General features: G+C 41.5%; 1 protein-coding gene across 2 annotated transcripts in view; it reads left to right on the top strand.

The window, feature by feature from the left end:
- The window catches only part of SLIT3 (slit guidance ligand 3), an 801,478-nt gene extending 777,993 nt beyond the window's left edge, over positions 1-23,485 (top strand). For both annotated transcript variants that reach the window (XM_073355953.2, XM_073355954.1), the window contains 4 exons: positions 17,345-17,499; positions 18,665-18,950; positions 21,327-21,535; positions 23,137-23,485. In XM_073355953.2, coding sequence (XP_073212054.1) covers positions 17,345-17,499; positions 18,665-18,950; positions 21,327-21,535; positions 23,137-23,375 — 889 coding nt within the window. In that variant the 3' untranslated portion in view covers positions 23,376-23,485. The remainder of the gene's footprint in view (positions 1-17,344; positions 17,500-18,664; positions 18,951-21,326; positions 21,536-23,136) is intronic.
- Positions 23,486-23,763: the final 278 nt, after the last annotated feature.

Genomic DNA, 23,763 nt, shown 5'->3' with positions numbered 1-23,763 from the left:
CAATCATCTTTTAAGAATGTGGGCCCCAGAATTGCCCATAGTATTGTAGTATCGGGCTCATCGGTGCCATATACAGAGGCTACTTGCTACTCCCCTGTCTAATGTGATCAAATGGGTTATGTAAAGCGATTGAACACTCCTAGGCCCGCTTTGAGGAACTCACTCAAATCTTTTGGGCCAGATTTAGCCAACCGGCACCACCAAGAGCTGTTGCACCCCAAGGGGAATATACCCCCAAGCAAGGATAAGCAGTGTTTTCACCACTGTCCTTCAGAAGTATCTGCTGGGAGAGAGGGAGGCTTTACATTCAAGCAGGAGCTCTTCAGTTGGCTGTTCATCAGTTGAGGCTGCAGAGAAGATGCAGATCACCTTCTTTCTGTTGTGCCAGCCCCTGTGCTATTCTGTGACCTTTGGGGCTGTCCTGGCTGTGGATGGGTCACAGGCCCACTAGCAGTCTTTCCATCATTGGTGATTCTGATCCATAGTCTGCATAGTTGAGTGAATGTGGCCCAGTGGACTTACAACTGTTGAATAACAATGAAACAAAGATAATGAGTGACTAATATAGTTAATCTCCGGGGTAGATAAGATGTTGTTTTGGCTTTCTAACTTAGTGTTTTTCAAAAACTTTCCTTTGACTTGTCTCAAAAGCCACATGATCCATAATGTCCATGCATTGTTCTTTTAAAAATCTCATCCTAAAGACCCATGCATGGCAAACTGCCTGGAATGATCTCAGTTTATTTGATTATAATGGGCTCAGTTGGCCCTCCCTGGCTTTGAACCTGCTGTTTCAGTGTATTTCAAACTTGGGCTTTAGATTATTAAACCATCCCCACAAGCTAATGATGGTGTAAGGAGTGCTAGAAAGATGGATGAGGAATGTATGTTGGGTTCTGTTGGATTTATTTCCCCTCTTGTTAGTATGGTTCCAGTAACATGTTGTATTCCTCAAATGGTATTATTAGGAAATGGAAAATCTGTATCTATAAGTTTGAACTTCACCTCACCTGCTTTGGAGTTTTGAGATGACAGGCTTCCTTAGAGCTGTTACCCTGGGGGATTAATCAAGCATGGTGCAGTGAAATGTTTGTGGCTTGCTAGCAGGCCAGGTGAAAGTAGCTTATACTGCCTGTTGGGTGTGTTGCTTTGTTTTTGTGATCTCTGATTGGGTTAGGGGGAACCCATTACAGGATCTTACTTGCTCCCTTCAGTGGATTTGTTTAAGTAGAATTGTAATGCAAAGTTAGCTAGGAAAAGACTAATTGGCTGTTCATTCTGGACCTACTTTAAATTTCTCCACTCCTGCATTATGACTTGGATGGAAAAGTCAAAGTTTGAATTAATGTTTTCTTGAGTATTAGCCATAAAGTCAGGTAGAAGTCAGCAAATATCCATTGTATGAGATTATACAAAGTATATTGCCATTTATCACCAAGTTGTAAGGAGATGTAAGTTAATGTATGAAAAACTCTACATTAATATTGGCCTTTAAGAGAACACCCTACTGTCCTATTATGGGTGAGGATCACTTTTGAATTGCAAATTAAAGACAACCTGAACCTCATGACAAACATTTTACAAAAGATCCACTCTGTACAGAGGCATTGCAATTCATTGCTTCCTCTTATCACTTTAATTATTGCTGAGGATATACGTAGGAAAACAAAATTCTGTTTTGTGAGCATTCTAGTTTTTAAACCAGATTGCACCAATAAGATAGTCTGTATAACATACTCCATAGACTTTTCACCCAGTAATTTCTGCAGTGGGGAGAATTACTCTTCCCTACTATATTACTGAACACTATTGAACCCAATAATGAGTGGTTAAGATAGAACATATCTTTTAGAAGGATAACCAGTCAGCTGAAAAACTCCAAGTGATGATGAACTTACTACTTCCTCCTACTGAGCTGTTCCAATGGTTAAAACTCCAAATTGGAACGAAGTTGCCACTTTTGATATCCAACTTCAAGCCATTAGATTTACTTCATGCATTTGTCTTCTAGAGTAAAGAGCTTCTTAAGTTCAGCTATCTTCTATTTCTGTTATGTTCTTGATCCAGAGCATGACCTTATACTCTGCCTCTTTATTTACACTGATGTAAACTTCAGTGACTTCAATGGAATTTTTCCTTATTTAATGGCTCTGAGTGAGATCAGACTTTGGCCAATGATCTGATAATGTAATGCTCTCCACGGTAACTGACATGTTGCAAACAGACTGTCACGTCAGGTGAAAAATGAGAAGCAGAAGTCAATGATCTCCTAAGAAACATAGAATGTATTTTCATGAAAATTTCCTGGCAGCAATAAAAATGTAGAAATGTAAATTATTATTATTAATTCTGCTTACCAGATTGGCTGTTTCTCTTTCAGTGTCAATCCCAAATAATGTCAGAGTTCTTTAAAAAATTTAGAAGAATGTTCAGCTACTATCTACTGCATAAAATACAGACATTATATAAAATGCAATAAAATAGTCTACAAAAAAAATTAGTGATCTGATTAGTATGTGTATAGGAAGAATGGCTGTTCTTATAGTTAAAGCACAAGACCTGAAGTCAGGATAGTTGAGGCTATTTTTTTTCCACTTGGTTCTGCCACATGCTTTCTATGTGACCTTGCGAAGGACACAGGTGTAAATCCTGTTCATGGTACATGCCTCAAGTAACTGGGCTGGGTGCAGGGGATCTCTCAGAGGATTTCTTCCTCCACAAGGCTGCAGAACAGAAATGGATTTTCTCATGCCCAGAGAAGGGCCCGCAAAGTGCTCGAGTGTTAGTCTGTGCTGCTGCTGAACCTGTTTACAGAGCGCAATGGTTGATGGGTCAGAAGAGCATGAGGTCCACCAGATCTCAACCATCTATCCCTATCCACTTTCAGTCATACTCCAAAGCTTGTGATAGGTAACTGTCAACCCCTGCAGAGCTGGGTTCTGTACTATACAGCAAATCCTTCCTCAAGCAGTGGAACTGCAGTAGTTCCCCTGTATGTAGAAGCCGCCACACCCACAGCAGGCAGGAAAAAGGAGACAGGATGTTCCCTTTATATCTCTGTACCTACAGCTGTTCATCAGTAAAGGGTAATATGACTTCCCTGCCCCCAAGAGAGTTGAGCCTTACTTCTTTAATGTATTGAGCTCCATGTAAGGAAAGTACCATAGGAGTGCAAAAGCATTAATCATCATTAGAATAATTATTAGAATTTGTCAAATACAATATTCACCAGAAGTCTGATTGCAGAAACTGACTGTCTGTATGACTGGTCCTTTTTATTCCAATACCTTTATCCCCTGCAGCTTTTGCTGTGTTGATCCCCACTGGGATCTCTATTTGATGCGGCTGAACGGTCTCCAAATAGACCATTTTCAGAGATTTCCATGAGACATCAGCAGGTCCTTAACAGTTATGAGTATTTGCAATTCATTTTGTTCTCTCTACCGCACTTTCATTTTTTCAGGTCCCCCTTAGAGATTTTGCATCAAATATAATGAAAGCAACTGGCATTAATCTCTGACCTGCACAGTAAATGTTGTAAAATTCAAATGTACTTATACATCTTGCATGAGCCAAGGCAAAGGATAGATGAATTCAGGCTTAGGAATGAAATACTTGATTTTGTGTTATTCAGGAACAGTCTGCTTCTGAATGCTTTGCGGGTATAGTTTCATTCTTCAGAATTCATTTGGATTTATATAGGCAAAATCCTGTTGGCGTTAATGGATGTTTTATATGTCATTCCCTCAAGTATCTGGGATGAGAATATATGCTTAAATGATATTGGGGTTTTTTTACATCTTAGCTATACTCAACACACAATAACGGAGAGCCTAGAAACAATATTAACATCTAGAAACCAAATCCAGATGATCCATGTTAATGTTTTATAGGTTTTATTTCCAACCTCCGTTAAACCAGTACCATTGACTTTATAACAACAATATCTATCTCTTAAAAAGCACTTTACATCAGTAGCTCTCCAAACACATTACAAAGAAGGTCAGTATCACTATTCTAAGTTGTAAGTTAGCAGTAGGCACACTCTAGTTTGTAAATTGCTCCACAATATTGTGTCATGGTGTTGTAAAAAGGAGAAAACTACAACACCCTATACAGCTTCCATACAATAAAACTGCTTCTAAGCAGCGGACAAGAGTCAAAATGTAATGGGCTTTGCAGGGCCTTTTACTGTACATGAATCAGTTCAGCAGTATTGGTCAAAAGAAGAATTAAGAGGTGATGTGTATATAGGTACTTAATAAATAAAGCAAATGGAAGGTGAATATTGTAATAGGCTGAATCAGTGGTGGGTAGGTAGGGTTACATCCTGAGGGATGCTGAGTACCTGTAACTCTGTTGACTACAGTGGCAGTTCCAGGGTTTCTACTTTCCAGGATCAGGTCCTTAAATCCTTATCCAATGAGAAGAAAATGATTGTAAATCAGGATATCACTATTTCCTTTTATTTCTGTAGCATTCTGCCTGATATTGTGGAGGTTTAAATGTGAACAGAAATTGCTAGTAAAGATTCCATTTGGGTGTGTTGGAGGTTACTTGTCACCTGTTCCTTGTATTGAGTGGCTGGGATGGGCTGGGATAAATTCAGTGCAAGTTTTCAGTTAGGAACTGCATGGCCACAGCAGGTATAATTGTTAAATGATAAGACTGTCCTCCACCCCAGCAGGTAATTGATTCAGTCTATCAACAATATATCATTGCCTCCTTTATGAGAAGTTGACATTTAAAATATGACAGAGCAGAGCAAAGTTTTCTGACACCCAGTGAGCACAAGTAAAAGCAAACTGATACTAGACCAGCTTTCACGGGGTAGTTCTGTTTCTGCATGTTGGAACCATGGTCTCATGCTGAAATCCACTTCCAGTGAATATGTGAGAGAGGTATGCAAACCCAAGCCAGTTGTTTTCTAAATGTCCTAAAAGATCATTGGTCCACAATAAAATGTTCTGTTGTCAACAATGGCCAATACTAGATACTTCAGAGGAAGGTGCAAGGACCCCCATCATGCAATATTATGGAATAAAACTGCTTATCGGTAAAATAACTTTCTAAGCTCTCCACCCACTAGTACAGGGGTGGGCAAACTATGGCCCGCGGGCCACATCCAGCCCCCGGGACCGTCCTGCCCGGCCCCTGAGGTCCTGGCTGGGGAGGCTAGTCCCCGACCCCCATCCCACCATCTGCCCTCCCCTGCAGCCTTAGTGCACCGCGTGTGCAGTGCAGCTTGCGCCCGCCCACCTCCCAGGCTTTCAAATAAGTTTGTCCCGCTGCTCTGAGTGGCCTGGTAAGGGGACAGGTGGGGAGGGCAGAAGGTCCCGGGAGGCAGTCAGGGGACAGAGGGCGGTAGGATGGGGCAGAGGTTCGGGGGGTGGGGCGGTCAGGAGACAGGGAACAGGGGGGGTTGGATACGGTTTGGGGGGGACAGGGAGCAGGGGGTTGGATAGGGGTTGGGGTCCTGGGCAGGCAGTTAGGGACAGGGGTTCTGGAAGGGGGAGGGGATGGATGGGTTGGGAGTCCCAGGGGGCCTCTCAGGGGGCAGGGGTGTGGATAGGGGTCGAGGCAGTCAGGGGACAGGGAGCAGGGGGGGTTGGATAGGGTGTGGGGTCCTGGAGGGGGCGTTAGGGGTGGGGAGTCCCGGGAGGGGGCGGTCAGGGGACAAGGAGCGGGGGGGTGGATGGGTCGGGGGTTCTGAGGGGGGCAGTCAGGGGCGGGCTGTTTGGGGAGGCACAGCCTTCCCTACCCGGCCCTCCATACTGTTTCGCAACCCCAATGTGGCCCTCGGGCCAAAAAGTTTGCCCACCCCTGCACTAGTAGATGGTTTACACCCAAAGAAGCTACTGATGTAAAGTGCCCAAAGCATAAGAGTGTTCTAGAATTCTTTGTTGAGTTATTTTAATAAATGTATCTGGTGCAGAAGTTAGGCTTGCTCCTTTATAACTCCCAGGATCATCCTACTGCCTTTTTAGCAGGTAGGTAAGACATTTGCTACTCTCCAGGTTTCCAAACAGGAGTGGAGTTTGTTTATTTTCAGGGCAGGAAAAGCACGTACTTATGAATACACTGCCACCAGAAAATAAAGTGGAAAGTTCATTTCATTTCCTGTCTACATATATCAGGTTTCTAACTAGACCCTAGTTCTCTTTCTTAGTGCCTAGTTTCCAATTTCAGCTGAACAATTTCATTCGCTCCCAGTCATTCAAGCTGGAAGCATTTTTAATTACCTTCAGCAGAAGCAGTGGTCACTGTCACCAGCAACTGCTAGTGAATGGTGTGTACCAACACATTTTCAAAAGCATAAAAGAAGGACCATTGTTGGGGGGGGGTTAAGCACTCCTTATTCTAGAATGGACCCCGAAGATACTTGCTACACTTTCTTGTCAGAAGAGACAAAGAATTTATGTCATACTGAATGCTGAAGCCAACATTGCTTTCAGTGGTGATTTGACACTTGGTCTAAAAATTAAACCCAGCAGCCATGTTTTGTTGTGAGGCATGAATGTGCAGGTCAAGCTTTCCCTCTGCTTGGTGGCTTCATTCTTGCGAGTGATACAGGTACCTCAATGTAAAATAATTCTATTCTCTGACCAGTTAGGATCCTTGCATTCAGTACTTGTCTTCTACAAGTCACTTGTCTTAGAGCTACAAGTCATTCAGGGCTGGTCTTCACTACCGCAGTAAATCGAGCTAACTTACGCAACTTCAGTTACGTGAATAGTTAGATCTACTTGCTGCAGTGGCTACACTATGCTGTGTTGATGGGAGAGCGTCTCCCGTCAACTTCCCTTACGCCTCTCGGGGAGGTGGAGTACACAAATTGATGGGAGAGTGCTCTCCCATCGATTTAGGATGTCTTCACCAGACCCGCTAAATTGACACTTGCTGCATCGATATCAGTAGTGTCGATCTACTGGGTAGTGTAGACATGCCCTCAGACTTTGCCAGTCCTTCTCTGATGTCTGCAGTCATCCATATTTTCTCAGGGTAATATATGGGATTCTCATGAATCCTGACATCATTTCTGAATTGATAGAAGTCTATGTCATGAAACTGTTTTTACCCAAGGCATGATATCATGATGTTGCCAGACAAAGAGCCACTTCATTGCAATGTGCTGACAGCAACATCATGACACATTCGTCCGAACTTTGACACACACTTGTTCTGTGCTATGGGATTAACTTGGAAAAGCAACAGCCCCATGATCTGATATCCAATAGGGCTGTCAAGCGATTAAAAAATAAATCATGATTAATCGCATGATTTTTAAAATTGCAGTTAATCGCTTGATTAATTGCATTGTTAAACAATAATGGAATGCCATTTATTTAAATATTTTTTGAATGTTTTCTACATTTTCAAATATATTGTTTTCAATTACAACACAATACAAAGTGTATGGTGCTCACTTCATATTTATTTTTGATTACAAGTATTTACACTGTACAAAACAAAAGAAATAGTATTTTTCAATTCACCTCATACAAGTACAGTAGTACAATCTATTTATCATGAAAGTTGAACTTACAAATGTACAATTATGTACAAAAAATAACTGCACTGTAAAATAAAACAATGTAAAACTTTAGAGCCTATAAGTCCACTCGGTCCTACTTCTTGTTCAGCCAATCGCTCAGACAAACAAACTTGGTTACAATTTGCAGGAGATAATTCTGCCTGCTTCTTGTTTACAATGTCACCTGAACGTGAGAACAGACATTTGCGTGGCACAGTTGTAGCTGGCGTCGCAAGATATTTATGTGCCAGATGTGCTAAAGATTCATACGTCCCTTCAACTTCAACCACCATTACAGAGGACATGTGTCCATGCTGATGATGGGCTCTGCTCGATAACAATCCAAAGCAGAGTGGACCAATACATGTTCATTTTCATCATATGAGTCAGATGCCACCAGCAGAAGGTTGATTTTCTTTTTTGGTGGTTCAGGTTCTGTAGTTTCCACATCTGAGTGTTGCTCTTTTAAGACTTCTGAAAGCATGCTCCACGCCTCTTGCCTCTTAGATTTTGGAAGGTACTTCTGATTCTTAAACCTTGGGTCGAGTGCTGTAGCTATTTTTAGAAATCTCACATTGGTATCTTCTTTGCATTTTGTCAAATCTGCTGTGAAAGTGTTCTTAAAATGAACATGTGCTGGGTCATCATCCGAGACTGCTAGAACATGAAATATATGGCAGAATGGAGGTAAAACAGAGCTGAAGACATACAGTTCTCCCTCAAGGAGTTCAGTCACAAATTTAATTAACACGTTATTTTTTAATGAGCATCATCAGCATGGAAGCATATTCTCTGAAATGGGGGCCGAAGCATGAAGGGGCACATGAATGTTTAGCATATCTGGCACATAAATACCTTGCAACGGCAGCTACAAAAGTGGTATGCGAACGCCTGTTCTCACTTTCAGGTGACATTGTAAATAAGAAGCAGTCAGCAGCATCTCCTGTAAATGTAAACAAACTTGTTTGTCTTAGCGATTGGCTGAACAAGAAGAAGGACTGCGTGGACTTGTAGGTTCTAAAGTTTTACGTTGTTTTGTTTTTGAGTGCAAAAAAATCTACATTTGTAAGTTGCTACTTTCACAATAAAGAGATTGCACTACAGTACTTCTATGAGGTGAATTGAAAAATACTATTTCTTTTGTTTATAATTTTTACAGTGCAAATATTTGTAATAAAAATAATAATATAAAGTGAGCATTCTACACTTTGTATTCTATGTTGTAATAGAAATAAATATATTTAAAATGTAGAAAAACATCCAAAAATATTTAATAAATTTTAATTGGTATTCTATTGTTTATCATGATTATTATTTTTAATCACAATTAATTTTTTGAATTAATCATGTGAGTTAACTGTGATTAATTGACAGCCATAATATCCAGGATCAATCTCTGACTTGAAAAATAAATTCAGATTGACTTGGATCTGAACACTGCCATTACTCCTGATGTTTCAACCAGTTTTCCATCCAGGACATAAATATCCACTTGGGGGAGGCACCTGAGGGGTGATGCAGAGATCGATGTTGGGTCTAGTCTTGCTGGCATCTATGGGGCATATCCTTGGCTGAAGTAAAATGTCATAGCTCCATTGACGTGAAAGCAGGGACAATTTACACCAGATGAGGATCTTTCCTGTATTAATAATCTGGGAGAGGGGGGTCAAGAGCATGTTAATTACATTTTGCAATGGCATAAAAAGTCTGTTTTTTCTCTCCAAATGTTTGTAGCATTATAGCTTTCATTGTTGGCAGGTGTGCTGCCGGGATCAAATTATGAGTGGAGATTGGATATGCACAGCTTGGCCAAATGATCATTAAGGGAGATACATACCATAATCAGCTGTAAGCATATGAAGGTTATAAACACCAAGGAGAGAGGGGAATTGTTTAGGGTGGTCCAAGGAGCTGTAACTGGGCAAAATGGGATAAAAAAAGCAAAGGGAAACTGAGACATCAGTGGTGAGATCTGATAGGCTATGGAACTGACTCAAAGCCTTGACACTAGAGTCATTTCAAACTGGAGTGAACACAACAACACAAAATATTCTGTGAAGAATAATCCTGCACTGGCCGAGGGGCTGGCTATAAGTAATTTGATAGGTTTTTTGCACTTATATTTCTCTGATCCTGAGTTTCATTCACATAAATTTTCATGTATAATATAAATTTTAATTTGGCTTCAGATAATGTTAGTACTACAGGTGACAGAACTACAAATGCTACTCTAATTCATTCATTTTGCTTTTATTGCCATGAGGAACTTTAAAGTTTATTTTAGCTCAGGGGCTAATTTAAATTATAATTGGAATTAAGAATGGGTGAGAACTGCAAGTAAAACTCAGCAGAGGTACAAAGCTGTCAGAGATGGAGCTCCCTGTTCCTGCCCCACCATACCTCATTGCAGACCCCAAATGATATTTCTTCACCTTGGTACACCTCTTCCAGAATTTGTCTTGCTCTGCTGTGAGATTATTAGATTCTATTGAAGAGTGAAAAGAAAAGGAGGACTTGTGGCACCTTAGAGACTAACCAATTTATTTGAGCATAAGCTTTCGTGAGCTACAGCTCACTTCATTGGATGCGTACGGTTTCACGTTGCTTTCTTTTGTTCTTCACTTTAATGATTCCCTCACTTTAGACTTTTCCATTGCTTCACCCCCGCAGTCACTCACAGCTTCACTTTTGCATAGTGCTGTAGTCTAAATGAGGCATGGAGTTGTTTAAATGGAAGATCTGGAAATGTGGAGACTTCTGCTAATGAATACATACCCTAATTTGCATAATTGGTGGCTATGTATTACCTCATTTACGTGTTTTGTATTTTTAGTAAAAGCTGTTTTTATTTCTTACCTCTATTCTATCTCCTGCACAGTATCAGTTGCTCTGCTACAGCCAAAGGCACTTAAATAATCCTGTTACAAAATTAACTTAAATGCTGGGGTGTGGTTGAAAAAGTATTTTTATTTGCTGACAAAATTGTGGTGGTTCCTCTCTCAATCTCTGACAGCCACTGAGGAGTGGGGCGTGAGGGGCTCAGACAGCAGAGTGTGGGGGAGAGAGGAAATATAGAAGGGAGGAAATTCTTTTTACATGGCTTTTATTTCAGTGCATTTTCCTGTTATCATTTAACTAACAAAATTCTTCACCATACTCCGTTGGCTTGTATGTTGTATCCCATCCCCTTCATCTGTTTCTGGTTTTGAGCATACGTTCTTCAGGGCTGTCTTTTGTTTGTAAAGTGTCCAGCACAATAGGGCCATGGGTTTGAGCACCATCATCATATAAGTGATTACTTCTAGCAATGTCCCACAGAGCCTCAGTCAGGCTCCTGGGACTTTCAAAGGGAGTCACTTTTGTCTGTCTGTCTCTGGGGTTTCTGTATCAGACAGACAAGACCAACTTCTGGCAAGCTGGGACTGTAGAGGCCACCTCCAGTGGCCTCTATCTGATGGCTATCGCTGCCATCAGCACAACTCACACTCTGAAAGCCACCAGCCTCACATACAGAGGGAGTCAAAGGTGCTATACCCAGATATGTATATGAACACTGCCATTACTCCTGACGTTTCAACCAGTTTTCCATCCAAGACAAAATATCCACTTGGAGGAGTCATCAAAAGGTAATGCAGCAATTGGTGTTGGACCTAGCTTTGCTCATATCTGTGGGGCAGATCCTTGGCTGGAGTAAATTGTCATAGCTCTGAGGTCGGAAAATGGTGGTGAGGTTCTCTACTAGTCTGTATGGTCTCAGGTAGATTGATTCAGCCATAGGTTCAACCTTGCTGAGACCATAGAGACTAGGAGTATGTGGGAGTAGGTTTCCCACAAAATTCAAGCACCCAAACAAGCACCCAGGACAGGATACCTGAAAGCAGGAATCTTCCAAGGAAAATGGGAGAGTTAGCAGATCTGAAGGAATATCACAACCCATAGCTATAAAACTTGAAGATGTGATTTGTCAGATCTGATAAGCTAAACAGAGCCAGGACCAATAAGTAACTGGAGAGGAGACCTCCTACTAATATCTAGATGCAGGGTGAAGTGGTGGTGGTGATTCTGTAGGTGCCACTCTTTTCTTTACGTCAGTGCTGAACTAATGCCTCTGCCTGGTGTGCAAGGGTACTGCACTGTTGGAAGAAAACTAGTAAAACCAAGAACCACAGCTCTTGGACTGTTAGTGCTCCCATGGCACTTTTGGCAAGAGTAAGGTTGCATCTAGGTCATTACTGTCTCATAGACTCAGAGACTTTAAAGCCAGAAGGGACCATCGTGATCATCTAGAACCTCACCCACCCACTGCTGTAATAGAACCATAACCTCTGACTGACTGATGTCCTCAGAACATTATTTAAAGACTTTGCCTAATGAATTCTCCCCTGCAGTTTCAATGGGATAATTTCTCACTTTCTCTTCTACTCTGTTGCTTGATATGCCTATGTGCAAAGAGCTAGAAATGGCTGCATTTAGATGGTAGGTGAAATGGTTCCTCCATATAATGTTTGTAAAATGCTTTAGGGTGAAGATATTGTATAAATCTTAATTACTGTAGTAAAAATCAGTGAACTGTCAGTGACCAACATGGGTCCTTTACAGACTGTTTGTAACAGTTGGTGCAGCAATTCCCACATTTTGGATATAAAACTGGTGTGTAGGCTCTTTTTACTGTTTACTTTTGGGCAAGTTGTTCTGTAAAATCAAATTCATGGCAAACCTTGCTCATCCTTCAGATGTTTACATTTAAAATATTTCCTTCCTTTATTTAATAAGTATCTATTATAAACTTAGGCTATTCTATCATAAAGGCCCACAATATTGTAATTGTTCCATTGGAAGCTGCCCAAGATGAAAAGTTCAGGACTGGTTTTTAATCAGCTGGAAAATCTCAAGAGCTAGCACTTGGTTTTTTACTCCAAAACCAGAGTTAGTTCTGATCCAGCTCGTGTTTTACCCTGACTCAACTCCCTCCACATTTGTTCAGATAAGTGATTATGGTTTAATCACGTATCACAAAAGCATTTGCAAAAAGGGACAAACTGTGTAATCTCAGCCAGCAGGTGTGTAACTTTACAAAAGCTTATTTTAGTTAATAAATTCTAACAAGCCAAAACAAACCCTCAGCTCCATCCTCTAATGTTTTAATTTTTGTAGCTGTGTGTCCTGACTTCATAACCTAATGCAATATTCATTTGTGTATCAAGCTGTTAACATTCTGGTGTGGAGTGAGGATTTGGAAGAATAATATCGATGGATGGTTTCTCAAACTTGACAATCCTTTCTGTGATGTTGCATCTCCATCTAGTGGTAGACTTTTAGAGTACATTGTGCATCACAGTGAACATAAACAACACGGAGTCCTTGTGGCACCTTAGGGACTAACAGATTTATTTGGGCATAAGCTTCCGTGGGCTAGAACCCAGAACCCACTTCATCAGATGTACATCTGATGAAGTGGGTTCTAGCCCACGGAAGCTTATGCCCAAATAAATTTCTCAGTCTCTAAGGTGCCACAAGGACTCCTCGTTTTTGCTGATACAGACTAACACGACTACCACTCTGAAACCTGTCACAGTGAACATAGCTGCCTTTTCTGAGTTCTTGCCTCTGGGCATTGCAGATGCATAAAATGGTTACACCTTACTGTTTCTATCTTAACACTACCGCTCATGTTTGTCGCATCATTGCCAGTGTCAACATGGCAGGTTTAAAAGCTAAAGTGCCTCTGGCACTGTAGCTTTGTAGAATGAAAATACCAATAAAAGGCAACAAATCCCTGACTCAGATAGGTAGTTATATACTGAGGGCTGTTTCAGGTGGATAAGCTGTAAAACCACCGGATCACCAAAAAGAATTCAATTAGCATTTTAATAAAAATCTCACAGAGAGCCGGGTCGGGAAGAAGCCCCTTGAAAAAAGTAGAGCACAGCAAGTTTATGCTGAGCCCAGTTACAATGCACTGTTCAGCATCTGTGGCTTTCTTCCCTTTATCTCTCGCCAAGCCACTGTCTCCAACTGTCTCAGACGATTGCTGAGTCTCCTAGAGGCCGAATGGCACACTAAGCTGTAAGGAAGAATTCACGTAGCACTTCCCCCTCAGCCTTACTCTGTGTGTGTCTCTCTCAGAATCTAAAGCTTTTTAAAAGTCTCTTCTGTCAACAGCAACAACAACAAATGCTTTGATTTATCCACTATCTCAGTTTTCTCTGAGCCCCTTTTCCTTTGGGTGTAAGCATTTGGCCCCTTCCTTGAGTATGAGCATTTATTTTAAAAGAAAATGTGTGCTCAGGCTGTTTTGACTTTTTCAGCTTCATAAAACTGAAATGGTTAGCTAGGGCAACAAATGATTTTCTGTTTTGCGAAGTTTGGGAGTGAAATATTTTTCTTTTGTGGGTTAAAGGAGAAAGGTTAGAATTTGACAACAAGCACTTACAGCTTCAGAATGGCACCAGAGAAGCCCTCCCTACCTCTAGTTCCCCACTGGAGTTAAAATGTTAGCTCTGAGTACACTAAAAATAGTGAAGAATTAGGAGTTGAAGCTTAGACGCCATCAATGGGACACATGGGCCTCCATTTGCCTGTTAATCAAAACATTTAAGACCTAATCTGGAAAACCATATGCTGTGGAGGAGTTAATGATTAATGTCTGTGAAGTCCTGGCCCAAATAAGAACTAGCACTGCCAAATGTGATAATGTTGTCCTCTGCCACATAGTCGCAGCTTGGGCTTCTTCAGATAAGAATGTGGTCTTGTTTCATCTTCAGAGATCAATCCTACTAGGACAGGGGTTGCTTGTTAAACAGCTATTCATCCTTGCTCCTCAACGCACATGCTTCAGAGCAAATATTTTTGCCTATTCTTCTTCCTTTCTCATTGACTTATCTACAGAGCTTAACAATTAAAAATATGCCTTTGCATTTGTATAACATCTTTGCTCTGAGACTCTCACAATGCTTATAAATATGAATTAAGCCTCAGAATACTCCTGTGAGGTTGTTATGGGATATATAGGGGTCATTTAATCCACCACTGAAACACAGCCATCTCCTCAGTGGAATTTGGCAGATATTAGATAGCACACAAGAACATCTAAGCAACATTTTATAGCAATATGTCAACACCACTCTGTCCAACTGACACTGCAGAGGGAATTTCAATTGGTAAAATATGACCAGATGGAATTTGTCCAAGAAACTGGTTTAATCTGTTCTATCAAATCTTTCAGGAATGCAGCTAAATAAGTTTTAGTCCTCTGTGTGGTGTGAGGTCTCTTTTCCCTAAGGAATACTTCTAGGTCTCAGAGAGAACTACAGCAGCACCAAGTGTAAACTACCAGTACCTGCCTCCCCAGAGTCCTCTCTCCATCCTAAGAATGTACAGCAAGGACTCACTGGAAATGCAAGTTCACAGAGTTCCATAAGCATCATTTCTGTGGGAATTGTTCTGCAGAAGAAGTACTTTTACAACATTTTAACATGAATCCACTGTATGTCTAACTGGTTTCTTATATGGTGCCATAGTATCTACACACCTCATACTTCCATAAAATTTCACATGACCTTTAAAAACCACAAGTGCTCATGTCCTCTTTCATCCGGAAGGCCTTCCCAGTACAAGACCTCCAACACTGTGTTGGGGCATTGGTTCAGTCCTTTCTCAGAGGGTTACCTACTGAGTCAGCAATACCACTTCTCTGTGTGCCCTGGTGTTCTTCAGAAGTCTCCATATTGGTGGCTTCTGCCTAATCCTGCTTGCATATGATCAGTTGTACCAGGTCTATTGTAGCTGTTGTAGAATTGTAACTATTCCATGAACAAGTCAATTCTGGTCATTTCCTCCTTTGGGCAGAGGTGAAAGTAAGCCGGTACGCCCTGGTATGGCATACCGGCAAGAGCCAGTGCACCGTACTGGGGCAGCCTGGCTTCCCTAGGAGTCAATTTGAAGGGCTTGGGGCTCCCAGCAGTGACTGGAGCCCCAGGCCCTTTAAATTGCCTCCAGAGCCCCGCTGCTGGAGCCCTGGGGTAGCGGCTGCGGGGCTCCGGTGGCTATTAAAAGGGCCTGGGGCTCCCCTGCTTCTACCGCCCCAGCCCTTTAAATAGCCACTGGAGCCCCGCCACTGCTGCTCCGGGGGCTATTTAAAGGACTGGGGCGGTAGAAGCAGGGGAGCCACACGCCCTTTAAAGAGCCCCCAAAGCCCTGGGGTAGTGGGGGCTCCAGCTGCCTCTGCCGCCCCAGTCCTTTAAATAGCCGCCGGAGCCCCGCCGCTTCCCCAGGGATCCGGTGGCTAATTAAAGGACGAGGCAGTAGAAGCAGGGGAGCCCCGAGCCCTTTAAATAGCCCCCGGAGTCCTGGGCTGCTGCTGCTGCTACCCCGGAGGGGTGGGGGAGGAGTAGAAAGATGGGGGGCACTTACCTTACAGGGTGGGCTGGGGCTGGCTCTGACCTCCTCAGCCCTGCCCCTTCTGCCCTAGGCCTCGCCCATTCCAGGGGCCAGAGCTGGCCCCAGCATACCTGTAAGTTACTCGACTTACTTTCACCCCTGCCTTTGGGTATCTTGTTTCTAAATGTCTCGTCTTAAAGGCCAAAATTTCCATAGACATCAGTGACTCAGGGTTGGCCCCTAGATACTTTTAACTTAATCAGCTATATGAAGCTGGGCATATGTTCCAGTTGACTGAGAATAAATGAGTTGATGCACTTCTATTCATCTGTCACCATGTTTTGTCCAGCAACTCCAAATTAGTTTTCTAGACTAAGCAACATCTTGGAATTCTTCTTTTCCACACAACATCTTTTTGCCCCCATGCTTTCCTGGCAGAACCACCACACAACTGGGGAGTCTATTCAGGAGAGGCCTGGCACTGGACAGGGCTTGCAGCAGGTCAAGAATGATATTCATTGGCAAAGCTGAGTGCATGGGTAGCTTACGTAGCACATTATTTAACACATTATTTGCTATTAAGTATCTCATTATGTATTAAAGTTCACATGTGTACAATGAAGAGAGACTATAATGTTTCGTTAAATTTGCATCAGTGGAAAAATCTGTTCACTTCCATCACTATGAGTGCACTTTGAAAAACCCACTCATTTGTCAAAGAGCAGTTAATCCCTTGTGTATCCATTGCATCCCTCTCCTACCTCCCTCTCTTTTCTCTGCACTTTGGAGTAGAATGAAATTTTCATATTGTTTCATGGCACTGCAGTTTGCAATTTACAGGGCTGAGAGTTTAAGTTGCTCTAAGGATTAAATTTATTCCAATGTATTGAGTGGGCTAGAGTTCAGAAAAGCTTAGGTGCACAATTGTGCTCCTAATTTCTGTGTAATTGCTCTGATTGCATGTGAAGAACAGGTAATTTTGTGTGTTGTACAAGTGATCCAAACTGACATTTAGCATGTGCAATTATTGGAGAGATTGTGTGCCTAACTTATTTGAAACTCTGTTCACATATAAAAATATCTGTAGGTGTAGAACAACAAATATGGAGTTCATTTTCATGTCATGTTAATTGATTATTCCCACAAATTGTTTCTAATCTTCCCAACCTCCCCAATAACTAACAAGTGTCTTAAGAGTTGAATCTGTTTATGTATTGATTACATGAGAGTTGACACAGGTCTGAAGTTGCACCTTTTAAGTTCTTTACCCTTAGCAATGTGCTTATTATAAAAAAGACAACTGATCACAAAGCAGCCAACAGTATGCCATTTTCTTTCCAAGGATAGAAGCGGGTGATTGCCTGTAACAGAAGCAAGAAAGTCACAGCTAAGCTCCTTCTGATTCTCTTCCTTCTTTGTTTTCTCCTTTAGTGTGGAAACAATAAATGATGGGCAGTTTCACAGTGTGGAATTGGTTATGCTGAACCAAACACTGAACTTGGTTGTGGATAAAGGAACCCCCAAGAGTCTTGGCAAACTGCAGAAACAACCCACAGTCAGCATCAACACCCCGCTCTATATTGGAGGTATGTTCGGTCACTCTTCGCAAGAATAGCTGAGTCCTCGACAATTTTCCAAAAGTTTCTTCAGCTAATAATACAGCTGGCATCTCCCAGCAGATCATGTTACTGCTATGAAAATGATTTGCCTGGAATAAAGACATTAAGAGATTTAAAAAATAAGACATTCCAGTGTTATGGTCTGACGAGATGTTAATAGCCCCGTTAATTCAACAGTCTGTGAAGCCATGAAGGGATGCATGGAGATATTGCAGTGATAGGGATGGCAGAACTTGGATTGGATAGGGAGCATCTCCTCCTCAGCCATGGTTTTTCCAAATTAGCTAGATTAAAACCAAGCACAAATGGCTGCAGGTTTATAATAGATCCCTAAGGGCCATTGGGCCTGATCCAAAAACCATTGACGCTGATGATAAAAATTCCCTTTGGCTTCACTGTGTGCTGGATCAGGCCTTTTGTAAATAATCCCTTTTAATAATCCCTTTTCTACATGGCCGCTGAATTATTATCCTCACAAATCTGAAAACTGGATAATCTTGTTTTGGCCAGAGCTGAACCTTAACAATTGGCTCATATTAAGAATGTCAGAGATTAAAGAGCCTCATGCAGCAGAGATGATCTGGAAACAGAGCTATGAGAACATCTCCCCTGAACCACCCAACATAAATAGTGTGTCCTTTGGAAATAAGCATAAAAAGATCATGTAATTATACTTTTGTAATGCATAAGCATATAATGGGGGAGCATTAAAGTAGTCTTGGCTTCTGACTACTTCCTTTTGCAAGCTCAGTGTCTTCCTAACATAGCTCTGCTAAACATCGCTCCTCTCTAGACATATTGCAAAATTCTGTCCTTTTATAATTGAAAACGTAAACATTTGACTGAAAGCTTTATAAATTCAAAGGACTAATGTGATGTTACTTCCATGAAGACTCTATAAGGATCATGTTTTAAGTGCAATGTAAAACCAAGGATGTGCCCAGTTATACTCACTACATGTCCCAAGTGTTAATCACAGTGTCCTGTCCAATATGAATAGCTATTTTATGCCTGTCTAGATTAGTGTTTATGCAGGGCTTTGGGATGCTCAAAGGGAAGGTGCTAGCCATTATAATTTATTCTAGTATTATTGTGAATGCAAGATAATATTTATATTTTGTTTTATCTGAAGGGATCCCAACATCTACTGGGCTATCTTCATTGCGCCAAGGCACAGATAGGATGTCAAACGGCTTTCATGGATGTATCCATGACGTCCGCATTAATAACGAGCTGCAGGACTTTAAGGATCTACCCCAGCAGTCATTAGGAGTCCTTCCTGGCTGCAAATCCTGTAACATCTGCAAGCATGGCATCTGCCGGTCCATAGAGAAGACAAGCGTTATCTGTGAGTGTCATCCAGGCTGGACAGGCCCACTGTGTGACCAGGAAATTGGAGACCCTTGCCTTAGTAACAAGTAAGGTCATTGGTGCTGATGGGAATGCTTTCTTCAATGAACTGACATTTAACTTTTTATCTTGCAGAGCCAGGCTTCATTTTCAGAGGTGCCAAATACCCACAACTCCCCCTGAAGCCATTAGGAGTTCTGAGGCCTCTTCACCTCTGAAAATTTACATCAACTACTTCTTGTTTAGAATGCTGGCAGGCCATAGATCTGTTCTCCAGTTCAGGGGAAGTTGAGGCATTTATATCAAGAGCCACATTTTCAGCAGTGGGTGTGCCTGCCAAAATACACAGCCCCACATTGCATACATAAACCCCACATCAATCACACACATTGCATTTGATCCACTGATTGCATATCGTTACCCAGGGATGAGTTTTCTGTAGGGGGATGGTGCACATTTTTTTGATGCATCCACATCCAAAAGAAAGTGCCCATTACAGCATGTGCTGGACGTGATGTTCAGAGTCTAACTCTCCAAAGGCCATAAATGTTGTTCTTAGAACTATGTATTCCAACTTAAACTCATTCAGAATCCCCCAAAACTCAGCTGTCCTTAGGAGTTCCCTTTGGAGTAGAACATCTGAGGAACAGCAATAGAGTAAGGAATAGTGTATAGTCTCAGGGAACGGGCTTATGAGTGAAGTATTTATAATTCAAAGAAACAAAGTGCACATTCATGTCAGGGCACTGAATAGATACATTAATTTCCTGACAGGAACACAAATAGACAAACCAGCACAGACCAATGGTCTATGTAGCCCTGTGTCTTATCTCAAACAGATGGAAATACTTTTGTATTAGAAGCTACTCCCATGGTAAGCTGTTGGAGAATCTGTGGGAAAGGGATATTGCAAACACATGGTTTTGACAGGCAGAGTGACCCAATCTGTAATTATCTGTGTGACTGATTGCAGTGAACAGGAATTTCACTTGGCACAGCAACCATTTTAAACTAGCTTCTGGGCACAATCCTGCAGGTATTGAGCTCCCTCAATGCTGGAGCTCTGAGTATGCCTAGCACCTCACAGGATTGAAGCCCTTTATGTTGTAAGCCTTAGTAAAACTAGGTAGAGTAAAATAAAAGACAGATCTGGATACATGACCCTAACCCTAAACAATGCTGAAATATTGATTTTATTTTTATTTAAACTAGCCTTTTGTAATTGTATTTCACCAATGAGGATGCACAAGCAGTCCCCTGAGTTTTCAAAATCAGCAAATAGTCAGGATGGCTGGGCAAGGAAAGAAAGAGGGACTTGCAGTTGTTTAAATGGTGAAGGTTTGTTTCACCCTGGGTGTCCAAAAGAGTGGTAGGTGCCATACAGACAGAGACATGATCTCCATACTAAAGAGTGTACAATCTAAGTGGAGACGTGGTAATTCAAAACTGAGGAGGAGACTGGGGGCGGGGGGGGAGTAACAAGGGTTACTGATCTACTGATCGAGGAGCAGCAGTTAGTTTAGTGTTGTTGAAAATGCCTTTTTTTAAATAATGTGACTCCACTTAATTACCCTTTTTTTCTGTATCCTGACCTCATTGTTGCTTTTATTATTTCTTGTTTTTTTATTTTTGCCTATTTTGCACACACATAAAACTGGCAAGGGTTAAAATAAACTTTTTTTTAAAATGGAAATAATTTAAAATTCCAGGAGTAAAAATAACAAACGGGGAAAAGTTTATGTAAGCGAGAGCTTTGTATCTATGAAATGTTTGTACTGCTGGATGGCATCCCCAGGCATAAAGATGCCCCCTTTCATCTCCTGCTTCCACAATCTGAGCCTTCATCTACCCACTGAATAGGGGGAATCTATTGCACTTCCTTATCATGCACCACCTCTCCAGAAATACCAAATCCCACTGCAGGACTCTTGAATCATGAAACCATTAAACTAGAACTGAGTCAAGTTTTTCGGAGTAATTTAGCTTCTTTTTTGTCCACAAATTCCACAGACAGATAACAATTTTCCTCGCATTTATTCAACATGTGATGTAATCTGTAGAATAATTTTTCCAAGTACACTTTGACATGTGGATTGTTCACAAGCAGTTTCTTTCAAGTATTGATACTCTGAATCTGAGCTATTTTGTTTGGATAAATTGTATTGTTTGATCTGTGATTGAATGAGCCTAACCCTTTCTCAGGTTTCCCATGAGAACATTTCATGATCACTAAGTTCAGAATTTGCTTTCTGTGAATATTATCCAATATTCACTTGCAGTTTCTGCCAGCATGCCTGGCACTGAACTTCTTTGCTTTAGAATATTGGCCAGAAATTGAATGGGACACATCCAAAGTAAACATTCCTGGAAAAATTGAGGTCTCTTCCTGCCCTAATTCAAACCCCACAAGCATAAGCCAGCTCTAAACTTTTCTTCTTTCTCAGGTGTATCCATGGTAAATGCATGGCTGTCAACTTTGCTTACACATGTAAGTGCTCAGAGGGTTATATGGGCATATACTGCGACAGGAAGAATGACTCCTCAAATCCCTGCAGAATTATGAAATGCAACCATGGGCAGTGTAAAATTTCAGAACATGGGGAGCCATACTGTGAATGTGACCCTAACTATAGCGGAGAACATTGCGACAAAGGTATGCCTGACTACAGTGCCTGGGATGCTGCTTTGCTGTCATTTCTATTCACATTTGTCTTCACTCTTCCTCCATTAAACTCTTATTAATGGGACAATGGCCCCTTTGAGCCATTGAAGGAGGAGGAGAGGGAAACCACACAAGAGCTGGCCAGAAGATGTCTGAACACATGGAAAAGGTAGATCTATGGTAATAGCTCTGTTCCTCCTGAATCCTGGGGATTTGTAGCTCTGTGGTTTCTGAGTGGGACATCTGAATGGAGAAGGCTTGGGATGTAGGTGCTTTTCTGTGCATCTTTCCCTTCATACACTATAAGGATTGTCCTCACTGCATTATTAGGGATGAAAATTCCCCCCAGAACACAAACACATCCCCGATGGGGAAGTTCAGAAAGGCAAAGGCAGAATTCCCAGGAAGCAGTGCTTCTTTAGGAACCATGCTGTGTAGGATGATTAATGTGAGTTGCCCTCATTCCTTCCCTCTCCTGAGCTGTACAAGTTTGAAATGGAATCTCATGGAGAATTCTTAGCTTTTCCTATATTCCTATTGGTCTTTTGGGGAGGCCAAGCCCTCTGTCTGTTCCACACCTGTTTTGCCCCCAAATGAAATGGCCTATTAGAAACTAAGAAAGTTATAACTCCATCTTCTAGTCCTTCCTTTGTTCCCCTGCAAAAGCAACAGTTTGACCCGTAATGTTTTATTTAGGTAGCAGCTTTCATCTGAAAGGATCACAGTCTTTGCCAATTCCATGAATCTGACTGCTGCACAGTGACTGCACAATAGGTTAGGACAGGAAATGTTGCCAAGTATACTTGAGCAAACCCCAGATTATTAAAGTTCATACAGAGTAGGCTGAATGTTGGCTTTGAGAGCCTCCTCTAAAGACCTACACAGAGTAAGCTGCATGGAACTCCATATATCTCATCTGAAAGGATGTAAGGACAGATCAGCCTTACCGAGATTTGTACCTGTGGCTCTAGGGAGCTTAAGTGTTTCAAATGTGAGTCTCATGCCATTAAACCATTCCCATGGCGAATAATGGTCTTACTATTAATATATTTTTTCCATTTTCCATCTAATATGGGGATAATATATACTTTACAGGGTTCTGGAAGCTTAAATAACTGTGCTTTGTTAAAGCATCTCCAGTTCTGTTGAAGGCAACAGGCCTGATTCTACACGGCCTTGTATAAATACATACCTGCACAAAGAGAGTTCTAGTCTGTCCTGATAGCATTTTACACCTGGTACAAAGCAGTGGAGAATGGAGACCCAGTGCACTGTTGTTTGCCTTTAATAAAATAAATGTCAGTACACGCACAGGGCTGTTTGGTCGGGAGGGGGTTACAAGATAATTATCACCTTCCCCATCCTTCCTCTCTCTAACGATCTTGGGTTTCATTAAGTAACAAGCCAGTGAATGAGAAAGGAATAAAACTTTAATAATACAAACTGGGGAGCGTCTCTGGTGAACTGCTGTGCACAGCCATGCCTTTAGGGCACATCTCCAAAATCCTACGTTCATAATACTGTCCCTTATGAGCATCTCTAAATTATAATCTTCTACAAACCTATCTCTGCACTCTCCGTTGTCTTAACAGAGAATCTTTGCCAGGGGGAGATTGTCCGAGAAGTGATCCATAAGCAGCATGGCTACAGCTCGTGTGTCACTGCCTCCAAAGTTCCCCAGATGGAATGTCGTGGCAGTTGCAGTAATGGGCAGTGTTGCGTTCCCCTCCGGAGCAAAAGGCGGAAATACATCTTTCAGTGTGTGGATGGATCCTCCTTCATGGAAGAACTGGAGAGGCATGTGGAATGCGGCTGCTCAAAATGCTCATAAGGCATTCTCCAGTCTCTTGCCACTTTAATCGGACCTATTTACTTTCAGTGTGAAGAAGAAGAAGAAAAGAATATTAAGTATATTGTAAAATAAACAAAAAATAGAACTTATTTTTATTATGGAAAGTGAATATTTTCATCTTTTATTATATAAAGTATCACACCATTTCGGGTATATGTATCATATAGTGAGTTATTTTTACCATAAAACTTTTTTAACAGTTGTTAAAAAAATTTAAAATGTTTTGAAAAAATAAAGAAATCATAGCCTAACAAAAGGAGAAATGGGGTAAGTTTATAAGCATGCACGATGGCCAAATGTGAAGATATTTCAAGGACCTGCCACAAAACGATAGATACAGACTGCAAAAAATATTCTCCGAGGTTCT

The sequence above is a fragment of the Lepidochelys kempii genome, chromosome 8 (genome assembly GCF_965140285.1).
Source record: "Lepidochelys kempii isolate rLepKem1 chromosome 8, rLepKem1.hap1, whole genome shotgun sequence".
NCBI lineage: Eukaryota > Metazoa > Chordata > Testudines > Cheloniidae > Lepidochelys > Lepidochelys kempii.
This window is presented reverse-complemented; position numbering and strand designations above follow the sequence as displayed.